This window comes from Dicentrarchus labrax, unplaced genomic scaffold (genome assembly GCF_905237075.1).
Source record: "Dicentrarchus labrax unplaced genomic scaffold, dlabrax2021, whole genome shotgun sequence".
In the NCBI taxonomy this organism is placed as follows: domain Eukaryota; kingdom Metazoa; phylum Chordata; class Actinopteri; family Moronidae; genus Dicentrarchus; species Dicentrarchus labrax.
In genome coordinates, this window is record NW_026136703.1 from 24,471,110 (window position 1) to 24,492,897 (window position 21,788).

Here is a 21,788-nt window from a genome sequence, read left to right on the forward strand (position 1 = left end):
GACTTGTTTGTTATCACTACGTAACTAACGCTGTTTTTCTCGTGGCCAACTCCCCCTTCGTTATTAAGTGCATCTGTGTGCCTGATATTCCCTCAGGACAGAGCTGTAAATAAGAACACATTCTCAGTGTGCTTGTGAAATAAGAGGCACTTATTTTACCAAAAGATCTACCGTTGAACCCGATGAACTCTGTTCTCTGTGATCTGTTCTTTGATTATCAGCGGAAGTATTCAAGAATCTTACTTAAATAAAAGCAACAATAAAGCATTCGATAAATGACTCCATTACAAGTGATTAGATATGTTTATGCGCAGTTTAGTTTGCCGTTAGGGGAAAATACTTCATTCTTCCAGTATTCCATCCAGGTGTGTAGTTATGTGTCACTGTATGAGTATAAGAACTAACAATCCTCCCCACTGTGTGTTACAGATGTAACTACGGCTGGCAGGGTCAGCTCTGCGACGAGTGCCTGCCGTATCCTGGATGTGTTCACGGCACCTGCAACGAGCCCTGGCAGTGCACCTGTGAGAAGAACTGGGGAGGTCTGCTCTGTGACAAAGGTCAGATGTTCCTCTGCACAGTGTTTACATGACAAAGCAATACTGCATCTATACATATCATGGATATTTATAAGTCAAAGGCAACTGTATTGGCTTCAGATTGTCGATGACATTTATGAGTTAATTTTGGTATAAAGATTATTTCTTTTGTATATTTTTGCAAGTTTCGCTCCTTAACTTTTGATCATTCATATTATATTTTCTATTACTTTTCTAAAACATACTGTTTTTATTACTTTTCAGCCAGGTAGTGGTTTGACATTGCTTGTACTGATATGAAAAATAACTGACAAAATTACTCACTGTTTCGAAATAAATGGAAACCAACGGTGGCCTAGAAGGAAAGTACACTACAGTTTGACTTGCGAAACAGTCAGGAGTCATTGTGAAGTATTTTTGATTTCCAGTATATGGGCTAAAACATGCAAAATCACTGTCATGGTCCTTTGAAGCATGACTGCGTTGCGCCACACAAGTCGCATGAGGACATGGTTGGTCAAGATGCAGGGAACTAAAGTAGAAATTACATTTTCTGTAAATATGTTCCTACATTGTGCTCCTCGTAACCCACAATCAATGCTTTTGTAAGAAAGAAAAGCCTGTAACAACAAGTTATTGTGTATGGCGGCTGTATTTTAGACAGTGTAGGTCACATCAGTGTTCTTTGCTGTGCAGATCTGAACTACTGTGGGACTAACCGGCCCTGTAAGAACGGAGGGACGTGTATGAACACAGAGCCAGATGAGTATAACTGCGCCTGTCCAGACGGCTACTCTGGCAAGAACTGCGAGATCGGTGAGTCTCTAAATCCAAAATCCAGATTTCTGTGCCACTCACATGTTCAATCCAAAGTTCAAAAGAGAAATCTGATGAAAGATGTATAATTAATCCTGCTTTTCCCAATCTTTTTTCCCTCTAGCGGAGCACGCCTGTGTGTCCAACCCATGTGCCAACGGAGGGACGTGCCACGAGGTCCCATCAGGCTTTGAGTGTCACTGTCCAGCAGGCTGGTCCGGGCTGACCTGCGCTCAAGGTGATAATAACTCTCCGCAGATGAGACAAAGCAATGAGATCAACCATTTGGTCTTTTTTGGAAAATGTCTTTTTCCCTTTTCTCCAATTACTGGTTGATCAGCATTTGACTCTTGGTACTTAATGTTAAGAGTTAGGGTTATTTTTCATCATTCAATCAACCAGTCGAGATTTTGCTGTACCATTTCTGCCCAGGTATTTTATCCCTTTAATGTCTCAGAGTCGTAGCTCCCACTGAGGACACCAAGGTTATGTCCTGTTATGTTAAGTTGGGAACAGAACTAAATGGGGTAATTGTCCAGCTTAATTTTCAGGTTTAAAGAGGACCAGCTTCCAAAGTAGCTGATACTCGGTGTCACCAGTGGTACTAGTGGTGTGAGATCAGACTTTTAGAAAAACTATTGAGTGAGAGTGACTGAGTTTCCTCTCCTTTATATTTCAGACACAGATGAATGTGCCTCCAGTCCCTGCGCTCAGGGCGGAATCTGCATCGACATGGAGAACGGCTTCGAATGCCTCTGCCCTCCACAGTGGACAGGCAAGACCTGCCAGATAGGTACGCCTCGCTAAATGATTGATGAACACAAGAATAGGCTCTAAATCTTATGTGTCATCGTTTTTGGAGCATAAAACAACAGTTGCATGTTGGATGGTATTTTTGCGGTGATGTGTTTCTGTGTGTTGCACCTACCGTGAATGCCATGTGTGCAAATTCATTGCAGGAATCTAATTTGCTTGAAGAGTTATAGGATATTTAGCTGCAGGAGGGTCACCAATTTCTACTGAGTGTATGTGTGTGTTTGTGTATAACAGAGATGCTCGCTGGGTATCATCTGCAACTCGAGCCAGGTGACTTGAGTAAAGCTAAAAATAACCTCCCGCCTGGCAACTGCTAGCCTTGAGACCAAATATACTCCACCGGGGGGTTATCTTTGGCTCCAGACTGGGCGTAACAGGGGAATATGTACGCTACGGTGAGGCGGTGCCCCGGCATAGTGGAGCCCTCACCCCCTTCGACTTCAGCCAGGAAACACTTTATAACCTGTAAACACGCGCGGGGAGGGTTATGGATTCTCATGTTATTATTGTTCTCAGAGCGCTTCCCCTTTCCAGGGAGCTGGGTGATACCTGAAAGCGAGCGAGATGAGGAGGAAGGGTAGTGGTGGTGGTGGTGGGGGAGGTTGGGTTTTTGGGAAGGGGCTGGGAGTGTTTAGTTTCAGCAGGCCAACAGGTGCCACTTACCTCCTGGGAGTCGTATTAATGTACTGTGTCGGTTTATAGTGAGCGAGGCGGCGCGACGGGGGCGGCGTTAGCTGCCTCTGAAACTGACCACTTGGAATGCCGCAGGTTGGCCTTCAGGGAATGCAATAGAGAGACATTAACCCTAAAGGGGGGGGGGCGAGGATAAAGCAGTGGGGCGAAATTAAACCCTGTCAGACATGAACTTCACCCTGTAAATGTTCTAGCAATTTTACATGTTTGAAAAAGACCCCACGTCGTTTTCCCATAAAAGTCATAAAAGCTTTGACGACATGGTACCTAATAACGTAACTGAATACAGTCACATTAACAGAAAGGCTTCACACACAGGGTCAAATATTCTCATTATATGCGTAAAAGGTTGTATTTAATTGTGATTTAATGCAATTAAGAAAGAAAATAATTAATATATTGACCTATTTTAATATGTAGAGATGTTTTTCTTGAACAATATGGAACAAATATAGAGATTGAATAAAACATTTTGACAGTTTTACCTGTGCTTGGACACTGTTGGACTGTGTGAAATATACAACTGAGTTCTACTTCTCATATCTACTTCTGAAACTGTATATAGGGATCTACTAACAGTGAGAAACAGGAGCGAGTACCCCCCACAGTCCTGACGGCCATCAATCAAGTCATTAAAAAATCAGCATTGAAACTTTCTCGCCTAAACGCCATTTTTGTGACTGGTGGATAAAGCCGGAAACGTTAGATGTCTGAAAGGGGTTTTAGTCGTCAACAGAATAAAGTTGTAAATCAGAATGATTGGTGTAATTTTGTTGTGTTGTACAATGAGAAGCTACGCTTGGTGATGGGGCTTCTGAGCAGGTTCTTGGCTCTCTCATTCATTCTCTCTGTGTCTCTCGTCCCATTTTGCAGACGTTAATGAGTGTATGGGGAAGCCTTGCCTCAATGCTTACTCTTGCAAAAACTTGATTGGTGGATATCACTGTGCCTGCTTTCGTGGATGGGTGGGCCAGAACTGTGACATCAGTTAGTATCAACCCAGCAAATCATTAGTCTTCAGCCTCTTTCCACCTTCCTGTAGCACTGTTAGACCTGAAGTCCTCTTTGCTAGCTAGCTTCGGTTTCATTAGCGTCTTTCTCTGTCAAACTCATCTCTTGTTATTTATCAGTCTTTCTTAAAGGTTAAAATAATAATACAGATGAATGAATATACTGGACAGTCAAATTTACACTTCAAGAAAGCATTGAACAGCTTCAGCTTCCATTTGAGAGCACACTAATGGCCAGTTCTTGCTGGCAATGCTAGAAAAATAATCCTAGCCTTAGTTTTAATACATTAATATACTATCTAGTACAGTACTAAATACTAATTTATTTTAGGATTTGGACAGAATAGATTAGTATTTACTAGCTGCTCCTATGAGTCTTTGAAGGCATGCTAATGGATACTCACGGCGTAGCCTATTATGTAGTTGAATGCTAACAAATAATCCGTGCTCTTTTTTTTGTTTGTTTGTTTAGTTGTTTATATTTTACTTTGGGCTTGGATAAGACCCATGGGATGCTGAATACTAGCAAAATAATCTTAGCTTTTTCTTGCTTAAAAAAAGTCTTGGTTTACAGTGGTAAATACTATTTGGAATATGGACAGAAAACATGTTTTGGCTTTTCAGAAAGAGTGATGAGAGAAAATCTATTGAAATGCTAGTGGAACAGCAGCTAACTAGCTGAGGGGTCTGGACTTAAGCCTTTTATTCATTCTCCTTTCTCTTGCCTCACAGATGGCTGTTTATACCTGCCACACCCTGGCCTGATTCCTCTAAAGTATATTGTTCTAAACTATACGACTAAAACTGACTTTTTCCCCCAACTGTTGTAAATCATTAATAGAACATTTTGACTCTAGTTCTGACTTCTGCAGTTTGGTTTTGTTGCATGTTCTTACTACACCCACTTCTGAATCTGCATCTGACATTTCATCTAGGCATGGATCGCTTTGCTTTTCTGTAGTAGCTGCATTTTCCAGCACCAATGCATGTTCACCTACCCGATGTGTCAGACACAAAGCTGATCTCTTCTCTGTGTTTGTCTCCTTCACAGATGTGAACAGCTGCCATGGTCAGTGTCAGAACGGAGGGAACTGCAAGGTGAGATACATAAATGTCAGATGTGGAGTATTTATAGCTTTCAAAAACACAGAGGTCTTTGTTGAATTTATATATTCTTTTAATGTTACATGCTGCAGTAATGGAGTTGGAACAAGAATATCGCTGATCAGAGTACCTGTCAGAACATAAAAGAAAATGCTCAGGGGTATACTGGTTTTGACACATTGATTGCCAAATTCCTGAAAGCGAGTGAATAAGTACAAAATAAAGGTACTGTCTTGTAGGGAGTGCTTGGCTGAAATGTATTTATTGGTTTCATATAATTTCATATAGTTAAATATGCTAATATCCGCAAATCTTTGTCTAGCTAAGTGTTCTGAAGCTCAACATAGTCCATAAAAGAGAAAATATCCCAGCACTGAGCAAGGAGAATAGGGATTTGCATGTGCTGTTGGGTGCTTGAACAAAACCAGTTTTCTTTCATTATAAAATACACCTTGATCATTTGCATCAAATGTGACAACAGAGCTCTTGATGACTTCTCGCTTTTGTTCCAGGAGGTGGCCAGAGGCTACCAGTGCGTTTGCCAGCCGGGATTCGTGGGTCGGCACTGTGAGGTTCAGAGAAACCGCTGTGCCAGCAGTCCATGCAGGAACGGTGGCCGCTGCCACGCCCTGCTGGACGGTTTCGTGTGTGAATGCCCGCAAGGCTTCGCTGGTACAACCTGTGAGGTGAGGACTAGATCCAGCGATTCACTGCAAGAGCAGTTTGGTGCTTTCAACCTTTACTGAGAACACACCTCTACCTCCCTGTTTTCCATCTGTAGGTGCAGAATGACCCATGCAGCCCGAACCCATGTCACAATAAAGCCAAGTGCCACAGTCTGATGGGAGACTTCTACTGCAGCTGCCCAGACGATTACGAGGGCAAAACCTGCTCAGAGCTCAAGGACCACTGCAAGACCAACCAGTGTCAAGGTACCAGGAGAATCCTTCTATCTCTGATTTCAAATTACAAAGCTGGAAATAAGACACTTTCCATTCTGACTTACTGCCCTGCTGATCATCTCTTTAATTTTTTTCTCCACTTCAACAAGTGATTGATAGTTGCACCGTTGCTGTGGCAACCAATGACACCCAAAAGCGGGTATGGCACATCTCATCCAATGTGTGTGGCCCCCATGGCCGCTGCATCAGCCTGCCTGCCGGGAACTTCAGCTGCTCCTGTGAGCCGGGATTCACTGGCACCTACTGCCACGAGAGTGAGTCATTATTAGCTCAACACACAGACTATATTTATCATCAGTTACCCTCACTGGGAACCACATGATTCTTACGGTAATTCAGACTCAGTGTCACTAATCATCAGTCTCTTAGTTTAGTTTACAGCAGAAGGAAAAAGAGCGCAAAAAGGAAATCCGGAGCCAAAAATGAGCAGGAAGAGAGCTTGTTATCTGTGCAGAAAAATTCTTTCACATCCGATTACTTTGCAGTTTTTGGGTTTTGTACTAGCACAGGATGCTTTTCAAAATCACCCATGTTCTCTAATTCTTAAATGCTGAAAGGAACAGGAAGAACTAGCTTCGCAAGACGTGTTTTTACTTCTGAAATGTGAAAAAGACCAAAACATAATGGTTGTAATTTGATATATATATTCACATATTAGACACAAAGCCGATGCTCCTACAGCATGAGCACAGTTAAGAGTTCATCAGATGCTATTATCATACCAAAAGACTGAGCTGCAATGTTAAAGTTGCCAATGAAAATGTATGAATTAAAATTTTGTGGATAAATATTTGGAATTCTTTGGATTTTGTTTTTTTTTAATTAAATAAGTCCAAAACATAAGATTTACTTCTGTAATCTCTCCTCTCTCTGCCTGCAGACATCAATGACTGTGCGTCATCCCCCTGTAAGAACGGAGGCACTTGCATCGATGGGATCAACTCCTTCCAGTGTTTCTGCCCAGACGGCTGGGAGGGCAGTCTGTGTGATGTTGGTGAGTATGTGTGTGTAACTTTGCTGCTGTCTTTTGTAGGGGGTCAGTGTGAGCATCAGGACAGGTATACAAGTTTTAGGGAAGAGCCTTGCTAAGTCATATTGCCTGGGAGTCACATATCTTGGAAAAATCTATCACTGGCCTCCGGCAACTGAGGAATGATCAGCAGTCTGAGAATCTTATGGAAGACACAACAATGGAGGATTTGTTTTGGAGATAAGTGCAATCTGTTTTGTAACTAGCATATGCCAGTTACTTGCATTGGTCAGTGTGCACATTTGCAGATGACACTATTACTTATATTAATATTGAGAGAAGTAAGACGTACAAAAGCAGAAACAAATAAACATCAACCACCTTTTAGAGTGTAAAGCTGTCAACTGACTATACAAAAATAATATAGATAATAATAATATAGCAATCTCATAAATCTCCTGCATACCAAACAGCCACATGCAAGGTCATAATCTTAAATCTTAATCTTAAAGTTATTTTTGTGCTTCCAGACATTTTAGGAATGTAGATCTACGTTATCAGAAGATTATAACTAAAATAACTGAACTGACCATAGACTGTGCAATTAAAAATAGGTGTAGTCTCTGTGACATCACCCACAGGTTTCTGAACAGCCGCTTTGAAGCTCATTGTGGTCATATCTGGACACCACCATCTCAGCAGTCCTGACTCCTCCCTGCTAATCATCTTCTTCTGGAGCTGAAGCAGGCTGAATGAAGCCTGGTTACAAAAAAAAGAAATGCCTGAGAGTGGCCACGCCCTTAATTATGCATAACTTTAAGCCTTAATATAATGTTAGAAATGAGTATAGACACCAAAACCATTTATTTCTGCTGCAAAGTTTGACATTTTAATGTTGGGCCTTATAGAGATTGACTTGCTTTTGGAGCCAGCCTCAAGTGGTCGTTGGAGGCACTGCAGAAACAGTTTTTGGCACTTTTTTAACCACAGAAGTTGCCGCTTGGCACTGACCCATTGTTTGACTTTCCAGATGTGAATGAGTGCAACAGGAACCCCTGTCAGAACGGAGGCCAGTGTGTCGATCTGCTGAACGACTTCTATTGCAACTGTGTCGACAACTGGAAAGGAAAGACCTGCCACTCGCGTAAGTTAATATGTATCTCTGTTAGAGATTTTGAAGGAATAAAAAGAAGGAAATGTCTATGTGTGTGAAGTTTAAATGGGCATTCCAGCCCCATGTCGTAAGATGAATTTGAAGAAGTTGCATTAGTTTGTGATACTTAAAATTCTGATTATTTTAATTGTTCTCGTAGAGCTAATGCAGCTCTTATGAATGGTGTCTTTGTCTTCGGTTTCCATGTTCTCCTACATGTCAGGTCTTATATTCTTTAACTACCTCAGCCCCTTAATCTTTTCTCTGAGGCATGGTGCCCTAACTGGCTACTGTGCAGGCTTGTTTTACCCTCTGACGGTGTCTCTGAACTGTGATTTTGGAGCTGAATGAATCACTACTGAACACTGGCACAGAGTCAAAATCTTTTTCCCATGTTTCCTCTGTTCAGGTGAGAGCCAGTGCGACTCCACTACCTGCAGTAATGGGGGGACGTGTTATGACCACGGAGACTCGTTCCTGTGTAGCTGCCCCTCAGGCTGGGGTGGCAGCACCTGCAACACAGGTCAGGCTCTTGCTACACTCTAATTACACTGTCAAAGCTCAGCTCATAACAGTGTAATGATACAAGGATATATATTACGTTGTTGCGGCTCTGATCACAGGCCAAGGAGCAGCTCTCTCAGAATAAAAACATTTCATTAAAGGGAATCTTGTTTTTTCTCTTTTTAGCCAAGAACAGCACATGTGACTCGGGTCCATGTGAGAACGGAGGGACATGTGTCGGAGGGGGAGACGCCTTCACCTGCATCTGCAAGGACGGCTGGGAGGGACCCACCTGTGCACAGAGTACGTCACTGTTTAAGGAGTTATGAACAATAATTTTCTGAACGTTAAAAATAAGTTTTAGGCTCTTTGCTCTGTGCGGCATTAACAGTTCAGCAAGCCTCAGTCACAACCTCGGGCAACTTTCTCCTTTCCTGTACTTAGATATGCTATGTGCTAAGCTAATTTTTGTTGAAAAGACAACCACATTTTGAAGATGGTTAAAAGATAAAAGCGACATATACATAGTCACATCTTAATAATTAAGTTTCCAACTTTTTTTCTCTCTTGCAGATGTCGATGACTGCAATCCACATCCCTGGTAAGACTTTGTTCAATATTATATTGGAAGATTTTAGAATAAAGACATTGTTTTCACCTTTTTTGCCACTACTGGTTGTGGATTGTTTTCATGGCTGTGTAGAGTTCAGTGCTGGTTCAACATGCAGTTATCAAAGGCTGTTAGCTGCAGTTTTCTGGCACATTTGAGATTTTTAACTGGTGCTAAGAAAACAGCAGAAGTGGAGATTTTTTTATGGTGTCAGTCTGTCCAGTTTGAAGAAAAGAAGAATTTGTGTGCGAAAAATATGCTCCTTAAGATGTGAGGATGTTCTGCTTTTATCTGATTTATATAGCTTTAAATCTGGGGATTTTGGACTGACAACAGGACATTTAAAGGCATCAACTTACATTTTAGGAAATTTGAATGTGTTTTTTGTTCAATTTGTTTTACATTTTATGACAAGATTTGTACAAAAACATACAAGTGGAGAAAAACAAGCGACTCTTGACAGCTTCTCTGGATCAGAGACGCTACCCTGGACAAAAGCCTCCCCCTCCTCCTCACCCTCCTCTACAATGACTGACAGGTGGATTAGTGGTGGTAGGGGTTTTGGGAGGAGGGGGTGGTAGAGAGAGGGAGGCAGGAGAGTGTGAAGAGACGCCCCTCTCACCATTCACCGGTCTCGTCCTGGGGGTAGTTGTGAGAAGTGGAGGTGTTAGGGGGGTTGGTGGCTCAGTATGTGGTCAGCAGGGATTTACATATGAAGTCTGGACATTGATCAGGGATCAGCTTCATCCTGCTGACACTCAGAGTCTCTGGAGAAAAAAAAGTCTGATAGTTTGTCTGTAGCTCGGAGGGTTAGTGAGACAAACAGTTACTGATGTTACTGCAGGAAGGAACTATTTTAGTTTCCTTCTCTTTCCCCTGCAAAGTTGTCTAACTGGTCATTTCTTGAGAAGTTTTCTTGAAAGGGCCGTGTAATGTTATTTTTCAGAACAGTTGGCACAGATGATGATGACAGATTTTTTATCTCCTAAAATATGAGTTTGTCTAAAAATAAGACAGAAAAGGGAAGTTATGTTGGGGAATTTGTGATGTTGATTTTCACATGAAGCTTCTTGGGGAATTACCAAACTCGTATGAAATCTTTTGTACTTTTGAGGAATTATTAGAAAATGGGGGTACCTAAATCATTACAGCCGACTGAGCGTACATCCTGCAGCTCAGTGAGTAAGATGAGGCAGTCAGATTTCCACTGAATTTCTGCAATTTTGGGTTAAATAATGCACTAAATGAATGAGTATGAGAATCATATGTGACAAGCTTTTCCAGAGCAATGTATTCCGGCCAGTTTCCCCCTCAAAGGAGTTGACTCTGGGTTTTGTTTAGTTTTTTACAAGCCCACCTGCAAGGAGAAGCAGACCTTTTATCCCCCCAAAGGATACATTTCACGAATCCAATCAGCTCTTCAGCAGCAGCTAACTCTGTTTCTTTCTGTTTCCTTTCTGCAGCTACAACGGCGGCATCTGCGTGGACGGCGTGAACTGGTTCCGTTGCGAATGTGCTCCAGGGTTCGCCGGACCGGACTGCCGCATCAGTGAGTCCCTGGGAACCAGAGGGGGCGTGTGGAGGGGTCAGGTGGGCGGGGGGTCAGAGGTGAAAGGCCGTGGCAGGGGGAGCGTGAGTCGATTGTTTCAGGGCGACAGATTAGGAAGCCTTTTAGGAAGACGGTCTTAACCTCTCCCCTCGGCGCTGAGCCGAGGTCAGAGCTGAGGTTCGTCAGACGGGTCAGTGCGCTCTCCCGCGGCCTTCTGGGAGAAATCTCTTCAGAAAAGCCTTTTCAGAACCGGAGTGTTATCCAATTGAAGCGTTTCAAACCAAACTGCTATAAACCCTTTGTGCAAAGGGCGATTCTCTGAATTCCATCGCTCATTGAAGATATTTGAATGTAACATTCAGATCTCTCAAAGCTCCGTTTTTTTCTCAGCTGAGGTTAAGCTTCAGAAAGAAATCAACAATGTGAGAAAGAATTGTGTAAGATGTATAAATTAAGAGGAAAAAAATGATTCTTTTGCTACCAGAGAAGGTACTGCAGCTCTTTGTTTATGACTCAGGATTTTAGATGCACAATAAGTGTGAAATATTTTATTTATTTTGTGGAATATACCGAAACAAATCTATTTCTCTCACTCCGTGGATCAGTCTTGTCTTTTCCCTGTATGATTTATAGGTATTTTATGACCAAACTCAATAAGAGATCACAGTTTTTATATTGAATTACCTGGACGGCCTGTTTTCATAACCCATTAATGACTTTATTTAGTATTTCTGTTAGAGGTGGAAACACAAAATCTGCTGTGGTAACTGACAAGACATGTGGCGACACATGACAAAATCTAAATGTTTGATTCCACATATTAACATTGATTTTGCATGTTAAATATCAGATTTAGACTGAAATCACATTATTGAAGGTGATGTTTTTCTGATTCCAGTATTCCCAAGCTTTTGACACAACTCCTTGTGGGTTTTGATATACAGCCAAATACATCATTTGTGGCTCAGAGGCAGAGCGGGTCGTTCCTAAATCGGAAGGTTGTGGGTTCGATCCCCAGCCCCTGGTGCCACATGTCGAAGTATCCTTGAGCAAGATACTGAACCCCAAATTGCTCCCGATGCCATGCATCGGTGTGTGAATGTGTATGAATGTTAGTTTCTGTTCGATGGACTTTGCCATCACTGAGTGAATGTGTGTGAAAGGGTGAATGTGGCACATAGTGTAAAAGCGCTTTGAGTGGTTGGAAGACTAGAAAGGCGCTATACAAGTACAGGTCCATTTACCATTTACCATCATAAAATGTCTCTACGGTCTGAAGAAAAGGCAATACTGGACCAAAAAACAGATTATCATTTTCTTTTTTAATCTATATTGTAACAGTCCGTACTATGTGTGTATCAAACACTGTGGAGATCTAAAATTCCTAACCTATTTTTCCAGGTGTTTTCCTGCAAAATAAAAAAAACAAACCCTATATTTGTGCTCTAGCTCAGCGAGTACTTTGAGCACTGTAAAGGAAATAATAAACTGCCACTGTGGGCATGAGTGGGTTAAAGTCCCAGGAGTTAATAATTCCCAATGTGTTAAAACAGCTGTGTTTTTTTACAGACATAGATGAGTGTCAGTCGTCTCCTTGCGCCGAAGGTTCAACCTGCATGGACGAAATCAACGGCTACCGCTGTGTTTGTCCACCGGGACACGCTGGACCTCGCTGTCAAGCGTGTGAGTACAATAAATCTCCAACACAACGGTTTGTTTTATGGATGTGGATTTGCTGCCATGTTTGTGTTACAGTTACTTTATCTCTGCTGTCGGGTCAAAGTTATGGGAGCAAAATAAAAAATATCACATTAGAACATAAATCCCATTTAATGGAAGCTGGTGTTTTCTGTAAATCTGATGCTGCCTTCAAATGAGTGTAGTAAAGTTGTGTTTTCAACGTGTTAATTTGAGTACAGAACATTTTTGGTGGTTTAAGTTCATACAGCATAAACAGATTTTGGCTAGCATTTAAGTTCAAATGAGTTGACGACAAAGGGTCTTGTCGTGAAGTTTACTTGGAGGCACCAATAATAATCAGTTTATTGAAGGTTTGGTGGGTTTCCTGCAGGATCGGTTAAGTAAGTTGGAAGATTACTGTTAACTGAACCACTCTCTCTCATTTATTCCCTCCAGTTATCGGACTTGGGAAGTCGTGTCGTCATGCTGGCTTGCAGTTTCCTCACGGCAGCCGGTGGGAAGAGGACTGTAATGCCTGCCAGTGTGTCAACGGATATGTTCGCTGCTCCAAGGTCAGGCTTGCAGGGAAAACTGTGATTTTACCAAAATAATGTTGTATAATGACTTAACAGCAAAGTGTCTGCGAGGGCAGTTTATAAAGTTAAAACCTGTAAGTCACTGAAGCCATGTTCTTCCAGGTGAGGTGCGGTCGGCTGCCCTGCCTCCTCCCCAAGGCTCTGCCTCCTCCTCCGGTAGCAAACCCTCCGTCTTGCCCCGGAGGTCACGAGTGCGTGGAGCATCAGTTCCTCACCTGCTTCTCGCCGCCCTGCCACCAGTGGGGCGTGTGTTCGACGCCTGACCCCCCAACACCCCTGCACACCCAGTGTGAGCCTAACAGTGGTTACCTTGACAACAGCTGTGCTCACATCACTCTCATCTTCAAGAAGGACAAAGTGCCACAGGTGAGGGTCTCCCTGTATGTCGATAATGTGGTGTTATAGTTTATGGTTTGTGTTTGAATAAATGATTAATCATTCAGAGTAATTAAAAGTAACTTATTAAGCAAAAATACCAACAGTTCTTTACTTTACATTATTGTGACTTGAATATGTTTGGGTTTTGGACTGTTGGTCGGACTAACAGCTGATTTGAAGATGTTACTTTGGATGCTATTTTCTGAGATTTCATACAAAAAGTGATTAATCGCAACATTTAAGAATCTTGAACAGATTCAGTTAGGCTTTCCTATACTTTAACTGCCACTTTTGCCATCTTTGAGCAAGGCACCTCAACCTTAAATGTGTGTTTAAGCTTCTCAATGGCCCAGAGTGAAAACCTGTGGCTTTACACAGCAGTTTGACAGCTTTTATTCTTCCTTCTCCTTGGGTAATAAAAAAGGGAGTGCAGGAAATTAATTTCATGAAATTTATGGGTGAAAAGTGACTTCAGATGTCTTCTATCTTCAATCTAGAGCAGCAATCACACATCATGCTTCAGTGTATACAGATGAGAGTCAGTGTTTGGTATGGTATAATATACTGTCCAACCCTACCATGCATTGTGTAATTTCTCCATCAGTATACATTTGGAGGCCGTTCTTGTCTTTTCCCAGATAGTAAAATTAAATCATTTGGGGAAAAAGTAAAAAGTAAAGGAGTGTTTTTTTAAATCAGATTTAGATGTCTTAAAAATCTCCAAAATCCAGAAAAACTTTGTACGTGGTGAAAACAAAAGCTGACAGCGAGTCCATAAACTTCTAATTAAAGTGACAGACGTGTTCAGTCCTTAATGAAACTTCAGTCTTCACTCTCTTGTCTGTCCAGATGGTATTTTTGTTGTTTACTACTGTCTCATGAAACCTTAACTGGCCCCCTGCGGCAGGTCTGAATAAAGTTTTATGAATGGAAACGAATCTATTCCTCCGACACAGATACTGATCTGAGATCCGAGCCACAGTGTCCCCCGCTGGGCCGAGGCTTTCTGATTGGCTGCATCTGAAACAGACTTAGGAGGAATTAGAAGCTGATTGTTCCTCGCCAGCAGTGCTGATACTAATCTGTCTTATCTGTGTGTGTGTGTGTGTGTTTGTGTGTGTGTGTGTGTGTGTCACAGGGCACCACTGTAGAGAACATCTGCTCCGAGCTGAGGTACCTCCCAGTGACTCAGACGCTGGCAGAGGAGCGAGCGCTGCTCATCCTCTGTGACCTGTCCTACTCCAACAGTGACGCCGTGGAGGTCGCCATGGTGATTATTACACACACACATACACATACATGCCCACACACACACTGATATATACCATTTTCTTTGTGGTGGTCTTGTGCTTGAACACAGTAGCTCATTCAAAGGCTGGAAGTCGAGACCACAGTATGGAGGGAGGACTGGTAGCTGTAGAAGTGCCTGTTCCACCTCCTGGGCACTGTCGAAGCTCCTTTGAGCAAGGCACCTAACCCCAAACCGCCCCCGCAGACTGCTTGAAGACGCACCGCTTCTGACACCTGAACCACAACGGAGACTAGTAGCTAATGCTTGCTTCCGGTGCTGGCTTAACCGCTCCGGTTGAATGCTCCTCGTGTTGACTTCAACGCTCTCCGCCGCCACGTCTTATTGAAAGATAATTGTGTTTTTTCTCTTATGACTTTGGTCTAATTTTCAGCATCTTCTCCCCTTTTGTAGTTTTCTATGAAGTCTAAACCACGTTATTTAGAGATATGCAGGTATACAGACAAATACGAACCAACCAACACCTACAGATTTAGAAGCTGCTGCCTTCTCTCCCTCTCCACACCTCGCTGCTCCCTCTTTTCCTCTCCCACTTTATTAAATCACACTTAATTTGTCACTGCAAATGGTTTCCAGAGGAGTCCAGTAAAATCTGAACCTTTTTCTATTTTCTGTTTCTTCCCTCGTTGAGTTAAAAAAAAGAAACAAGAAAGAGAAAAGGAAAAGAAAGAAGAGGGAGAGGCGTTTGAAGCTTTAACCACATCTGGATGAGATTTAGCTTTTCTCTTGGAACACCTTGCTGATCTTTGTCTCTGCTCTCCCTCTTCTTCTTTTTCTGCTATCCATTTTTGCTTCTTCCTTTTGCTCTTTTTGTCCTCCTCCATCTTCTTCTTTCTCCTCTTTTGCTTTTCTTTGCTATTTCTTTCTTTATCACTGTACTTTCTACCCCTCCTCTTTTATTGTCCGTCTTTCTCTCTCCTCTTTTCTCTCTCTTCCCTCCTTCTTTCTCTCTCGGCCACCCAGACTCGGGGGAAATCAGTCACTTCGGGGCACTAAGCTCTTAATGGAGGGGATTAGTTCTTGTTCCTCTGATGTTTGCAAGCCTGTTTTGAGCGACAGATACAGGAAAAGGAGTGGCGGACCTGACATCTACCCAAACCCCACAACAAGGCTTTCATAAAAAAAAAAACTCCCACTCGCTGCCGACTCGTGTTGCAGCAAAATGTCAGCGCTCATTTCCAAGTGTGGGTGAAATCTTTATAATGTCAGCGCGCCTGGCGGAGTGCGGCCCGCCGAATCGTGTCCGTTTATCCTCTTCCAAAGGCTCTGGGTGTGTTTGTAAACCCCTGAACCTGATCCGCTCTGCCGCTCTGCCTCAAACCTGAGCAAGAAACAAATGGTTCAACATGTTTCAGTGCATGGGAGAGCGAGAGGGCCCCCCCCGCTTTATCTTGATATGTTGAGGCTGCGTCAAGTGTGCTGGAAGGGAAATCAAGTGATCGTCGAGGAGTTCTAGCTAAATATTTGGAAGCGACATTCAGACGTTCTGTTTGGTGAAGATTCACAAAGTTAGATCGTCACAAAGTCCTTTAAAGCGGACGAGACTCGATACAGATTTAATTACGTACAAGGAACTTTCAGTTTGTGTTGATTCTGGCGGCCCCTGTGGATAAAAGTGGTAGTGTTTCCACCGCCTCATTTCATTGATGTCAGGGGGAATCCGGCTCAGTGGCAGGCATTAAGAATAACTATATAGAAAGTCTGTTTCTGCAGGTCATATAGATTTTGGTGCACGTTACTTCCCCTGCCAGCTCTCAGCAGATGATCATTTTTACCCCACAGACAGTCTACAGTACTGAGGGTGGATACTGAGCTTTGTGTCGCTATGATGTGGTCTGTCAGTCACTTTGGGGGGACGGGGTTAGAGGTGTGTGAATGAGCCGCTGATTTCTCCAGGAGAAGAAAAGAGGAGTGTTTGTCCCCGGCCGAGCAGGGAGCACAGCTGGCCTGTTCTCTATTGTTTGTCCTAATTGAACTGCACAGCACACAGCTAATCCCCCCTCTAACCTCCCCCCACCACCTCCCTGCTCTCACCCTCAGCACCTTATTAGGCAATTAACTCCACCCTCTGTGGTCTCAGCAGGGGGGGGGTCCACAGCCTGCCAGATGTTAGGATGAGAATCTCTTTTATTCTGACGGATGAATGTGTGTGTTTTTTTCTTTCTTTCTCTTTTATTGTTGTCCTGCATAGCCTCAAGCAAGACTCAGACCATTTGGCAAATGGGCTTTATTTTCTTTCTCTACTGTACTGACTGAATGTGTGCTGTCAGGTTCTTCATCACTGAACCTGTGGTGCTTTTGTGTGTTTACATTTTTATAGGGAGCATTTGGGTTCCTTGTAATCAACTTCTAGATGCTTAAAATGTCCTTGCAGAGCTGACCATTTTAAAGCTGCCGTAGGTAATTTTTATAAAAATAACTTTTTGTCATATTTTCTGAAACTTTCTGACAGTAGTACACGGGACAGATAATTGAGAAAGATGGAAAGACACCGAAGGGCTTGTAGCGTAAGGATAGTTGATTGTTGAGTCACATTCCAAGCATCGATATTTTTCAACCTGTGAGTGAGACTCAAAAATCAGCAGTCTTTCTTGGCTCTGATTGGTTGCTTTCTTTCAGGCCCGGTATATTCTTACAAATATCATTAGGAGCACTAGAACGAGCCAGAGGAACCAGATTTTTTTCACAGATTATCTGTCTCATGTACTACTGAAGGTTTCAATAGTCATGGCGAAAAGTTATTTTTATAAAAGTTACCTACTGCAGCAACAAACCACTCTATGGCAGCTTCATTACCACACAATGATAACGTAACTTCAACCAAAAAATAGAAGCAATGAAACGCTCTCTCTGATGTATTACCAAGCTCAACTAGTTTCTGCAAGTTGATTTTTATACCATAAATGAAATGAACATCTCTCTTTCTCCACACATGCGCAGTCCTTTGAGCAGGACGGGCGGTCGAAGGACAGCGATCACGGGCAGATCCAGAAGGCGGCCAATGCCATCATCGGCGACCTGTCCAAACGCCCCAACAGCACCGTCATGCTGGCTGTGGTGGAATTCAGAGTGGAGACGCAGGTGGAGTCGCCGCCTGTTGGTGAGTCGCCTGTTCTCATGCGTGTATTTTCAAAGGCCTCGCGACCCAAATTGGGAACCGCCGCTCTACAAAACTGAACACATTTATTCTAATAGACCTTTTTCACGGCAGCCATTTTGACATGAAATAGTAGGGTAAAGTGTTACCGATACTAATTAAGGTTCCATGTTCCTGAATGGAACAGAACCCTATTTAGTATCATTGGTAACACCTGTGTTTAACCTACTATTTCATGCCAATATGGCTGCTGTGAAAAAGGTCAATTCTCTCATCTAAACTAAAAAATAATCTTTTGGTGGGTGGGGTTTTTGGAGGTTATTGCAGTATGTGAATGGGGCATGTTGAAGCAAATATATTTTTTATTTTCTCCTAACGTCTGCTCCGACCTCCTCCCTCAGGTTACCTGGTCCCGGTGCTGTGCGTCGTCTTCAGCGTCCTCTGGATCTTCTGCATCGTTGTCTGCGTTTGGTGGACCCGAAAGAGGAAGAAAGAGCGCGAGAGAGCGCTCCGATCCGAGGAAACCACGGTCAACAACCGCATCGCCCTCAAGGACAACCGCGACAAAGACATTCAGTTTGACGGCCCCCTCCGCCAGAAACTGATGGGCTCCTCGGACAGGACGTGCGACGGGGCCGAGGAGGAAGGGGAGCAGGAGGAGGGGCAGGAGGAAGACGAGGAGAGGGAGCTGGGCATGGGGGAGAAGTGTCCGCCACAAAAGTGCCCCAAAGCGGGGGCACAGGACAGGGGGTGATGGGTAAGGGGAGGGGTCATCTGCACGTCGCGCAGTGGTCCGGTCAAGGGGCCGCACCGGACGTACAGCCCCAAAGACAACCGGTGTAAAAACCTCAACGCTGCCAAGCTGAGCGAGGACATTAAAGACCACTATGTATGAACACACGAGAGGAGGAGGGACCTTCCTGAATCAAAAACAAACTGCGATGTCTTCAACGTCACTGACTCTTCGACTCTTAAAAGCACCAAAAGTGAAGATTACAAATGCTTTAATTTTCTATTTTCTTTTGTTTGTCACACCTTATTTAACGTCTTTGGCCTGCAGCACGGAGGCTTATGTTACCAAAAACCAAAAAAAAAAAAGCAAAAAAAAATAAATAAATAAACATCACCGCTTCTGGATTTCTGGATTTCAGTTTAATGGTCACACTGTTGCAATCAAAAAGAATTTTCTTTTCTTGGCTCCTGATTTGTTTTCTGTTTACAGACTGTTGCTGTTTTCAACTTTGCCTCGTCAGAACTAACTTCACTAACTAGCTTCCCTTTTTATTTCTTTTGGAGATCTAACTGAACGTCATCGGCTGGCAGCTGTTAACAATGTTTCTACTGTTTGGTGCATTTGGTTCCTGTCTGCCTTAGCCCAAACCTGCGGGCCTTTTCTACACCGTCTTGATATCATGTCTTTTTATATTTAAAAAAAAAAAGATAAAAAACTTAAAAAAATAATAATTAAGATTTTATATGCATTTAAGTCCTGGAAGGTTGGCACAGAGAATCCACTGTATGATACCTGGCATGAGCATTTTTTGTTTACATTCATAAACATCTTTTCCATTTTGTGTTAATGCTTAAAGGTTCTTACATATATCCTTTTAAGATAATTGTGTCTGCTTCCTGCGAGTCTACATGATGATTTTTCAGTATTTGCTTTGGTAGAAAAGTGCCTTCAGCCCTTTCTTTTATTTCTCCTCTTCTCTTCTCCCATAGAGTTTATGCAGAATTTAAAAACATATAAAGGGAACGATGTCCTAGTAACAACTCTTCATACCACACTAAAGGTTATTTTCTTTGCAATGTACATATGTAAATATGGAAACAAATGGCTGTGTATATTTGAATTTAGTAACTTAAGTGATGCTTTGTATCATAGTTATTCTAAAGAATACGTTTTTGTGGTTGTTTTTTAAATGATGTCATTCCGTTTATAAGTGTCTGTTGACACTTTGACAGGTTTTATACAGATTTTTTCGGACTGTGTCCAGGGTCCCACTGAGTCATGAGCATTGGTTTAAAAAAGAAAAGAGATCATGATTGATTGTCTTTATGTATTCTGATTATTTGTTACAGCTGTTTTTTGGAGAGTTGTTTGTTAGGCCTGTCGGTCATTGTGAGAGCTTGTTTGGATCTGAGCTGCATTGAATACAAGAACCTCCTGTGCAACAGTCCTGCTCATTTCACTGTGTTTTAAGGACTTTTGGGCCCCTAAAAAACAGATTCTGAGGGCCACCCTTCAGGAGTAATTTTTCTATAACAGTTGTTTAACTCCTACGTATCTAGCCCTTCCTCAAATTCAATCCTTGCAAAAATCAACCTTCTAGTTTTTCCCAGTGTGCAAATTAGGTTTCAAGAGCCCTTTTGCACCCACAAATTCAATTAATGAGGGCCAACTCTCCAAAAAGCAATCTAAATGTCATTTATTTCAGTGCTGCTTTTTAGTAAGACAGCTTCTAAATTGTGTTTTAAACTGTTTTCTACTGTTTCATTTCAGACAGGTGTTTCACATCCTACTGGCTGTATGCACGTATATAAGTAATAAAAACACCCTGTCAGCATCCTGGTCGAAAGAGTTTCAGTGCACAGCACGGGTGGGTGATACTGGGCGACCTGGCAGCAGCCTTCAGGCCTCCAGCAGGGACACTCATTTCATGGATTTTTCCTCATCGAGTTCACTTTTTCTTTGAAATGATGCTCAGTAGGTGCACTTTTCTGTCCAACAGCGTCACGGAAAATGACTTGAGCTGTGTCCAGAATTGCTTCCTCATTTGCTTATTTAGTCCTTTTAACACAAGAACCAGTCATCTACTCTATAGTGAGTCATATACTGAGATTTATGACACATTAGTAACCTCAATTTGTGCCCCTCTGACAGTTGTAGTGACACATAAACCAAATTTAGACGTCTACACTTAAAATACTCTGAAGGAAAAGGAACATTTCACAGCGTCCAGTTTTTTAAATCCTTTTATATCCCTCCCAAATTTTCAGGGCACCAGAAGTTCTGAGGCCTAACTCGTTACTTGGTCTAACTTAGGGACTCCAAATGGCACAAATATAGTAGCCCTGTGCCTGCGTCTTAAACCTGCGCTATTTTTAATCCACGCTTACGTGTCGCAGGGTCCAAACTACTTAAAAGCATCGCTGTCAGTCTCCCTTTACCCTGCTCGTACTTCAGTTATGCACCACTCTACTGTCTGTTGACAGCAGGGTGTTTAGTGAGTATGAAAACCCTTCTTGTGCACACTGTTGCAAGACACTGAACCCCCGTCATAGACAAATCAAAAGGTGTGCAGTTTGAATGGGAGTGTGTATCCTACATTGTTTCCCCCGTTTAGCCCCGCCTCTCCTCCTGTATCTATTCTGGTCTAATGAAGGGAACAAGTTGTGTTGTTGTTGATGTTGTGGTTGTTGTCCAGTGTATGTAAAGAGTCTGTTTCTGCACTAAGAACACACAGGAGAAGAGAAACATTGAGCATTACCTCCACAGCGGTAGTGAAAATACAAAAAACAGAGTCAAATATTGTCACTATTTGTGGATGAACATTATGTTTTCAATATTTTATGTTTTTGTTAATAATGCAAATCATGTAAAACCCAAATTCATATTCTGTCAGTAAATTTTACATTGTGTTAGTCCCACAGGAGGGGCTGAATGTGCAGAACATTGTAATTATTTTGTACAAAATTCAGTAAAAGTCTTGGTTTGTTAGTGGAATTTTTTTGTTTGTTCTTAGAACAATCCTATTATTTATTAAAGTATTTTATACCAAAGGTTATTTCGTTTTGTCTTTTTTTATGCCGAGATATTAAAGGTTTCTTATTGTATTTCTTAATGTGTGATCATTTTTAAAGAATAGAGTGCTCATTTTTATCCAGCTGGAGTGATTGTCACTGGCAGATTTGATCTCTTGTAGCTAGCTAGCTAATCACTATTCCTTGTAGTTAGTAGCAAGCTAGATATTTAATGTTAACTCCACGAGTTGGTTGAAA

The 21,788-nt window shown here is 42.3% G+C and overlaps 1 protein-coding gene across 1 annotated transcript in view; it reads left to right on the forward strand.

Annotated features, from left to right (window-relative positions):
• Window positions 1-21,569, forward strand: part of LOC127356139 (protein jagged-2) — a 56,333-nt gene extending 34,764 nt beyond the window's left edge. The window contains exons 6-26 of the mRNA XM_051387665.1: window positions 430-560; window positions 1,236-1,355; window positions 1,480-1,593; window positions 2,035-2,148; window positions 3,738-3,851; window positions 4,926-4,972; window positions 5,491-5,664; window positions 5,760-5,910; window positions 6,030-6,194; window positions 6,821-6,934; window positions 7,941-8,054; window positions 8,473-8,586; window positions 8,754-8,870; window positions 9,141-9,168; window positions 10,641-10,726; window positions 12,296-12,409; window positions 12,863-12,978; window positions 13,105-13,368; window positions 14,519-14,650; window positions 17,630-17,789; window positions 18,188-21,569. Of these exons, the coding sequence (XP_051243625.1) occupies window positions 430-560; window positions 1,236-1,355; window positions 1,480-1,593; window positions 2,035-2,148; window positions 3,738-3,851; window positions 4,926-4,972; window positions 5,491-5,664; window positions 5,760-5,910; window positions 6,030-6,194; window positions 6,821-6,934; window positions 7,941-8,054; window positions 8,473-8,586; window positions 8,754-8,870; window positions 9,141-9,168; window positions 10,641-10,726; window positions 12,296-12,409; window positions 12,863-12,978; window positions 13,105-13,368; window positions 14,519-14,650; window positions 17,630-17,789; window positions 18,188-18,540 (2,842 nt within the window). The 3' untranslated portion in view covers window positions 18,541-21,569. The remainder of the gene's footprint in view (window positions 1-429; window positions 561-1,235; window positions 1,356-1,479; window positions 1,594-2,034; window positions 2,149-3,737; window positions 3,852-4,925; window positions 4,973-5,490; window positions 5,665-5,759; window positions 5,911-6,029; window positions 6,195-6,820; window positions 6,935-7,940; window positions 8,055-8,472; window positions 8,587-8,753; window positions 8,871-9,140; window positions 9,169-10,640; window positions 10,727-12,295; window positions 12,410-12,862; window positions 12,979-13,104; window positions 13,369-14,518; window positions 14,651-17,629; window positions 17,790-18,187) is intronic.
• Window positions 21,570-21,788: the final 219 nt, after the last annotated feature.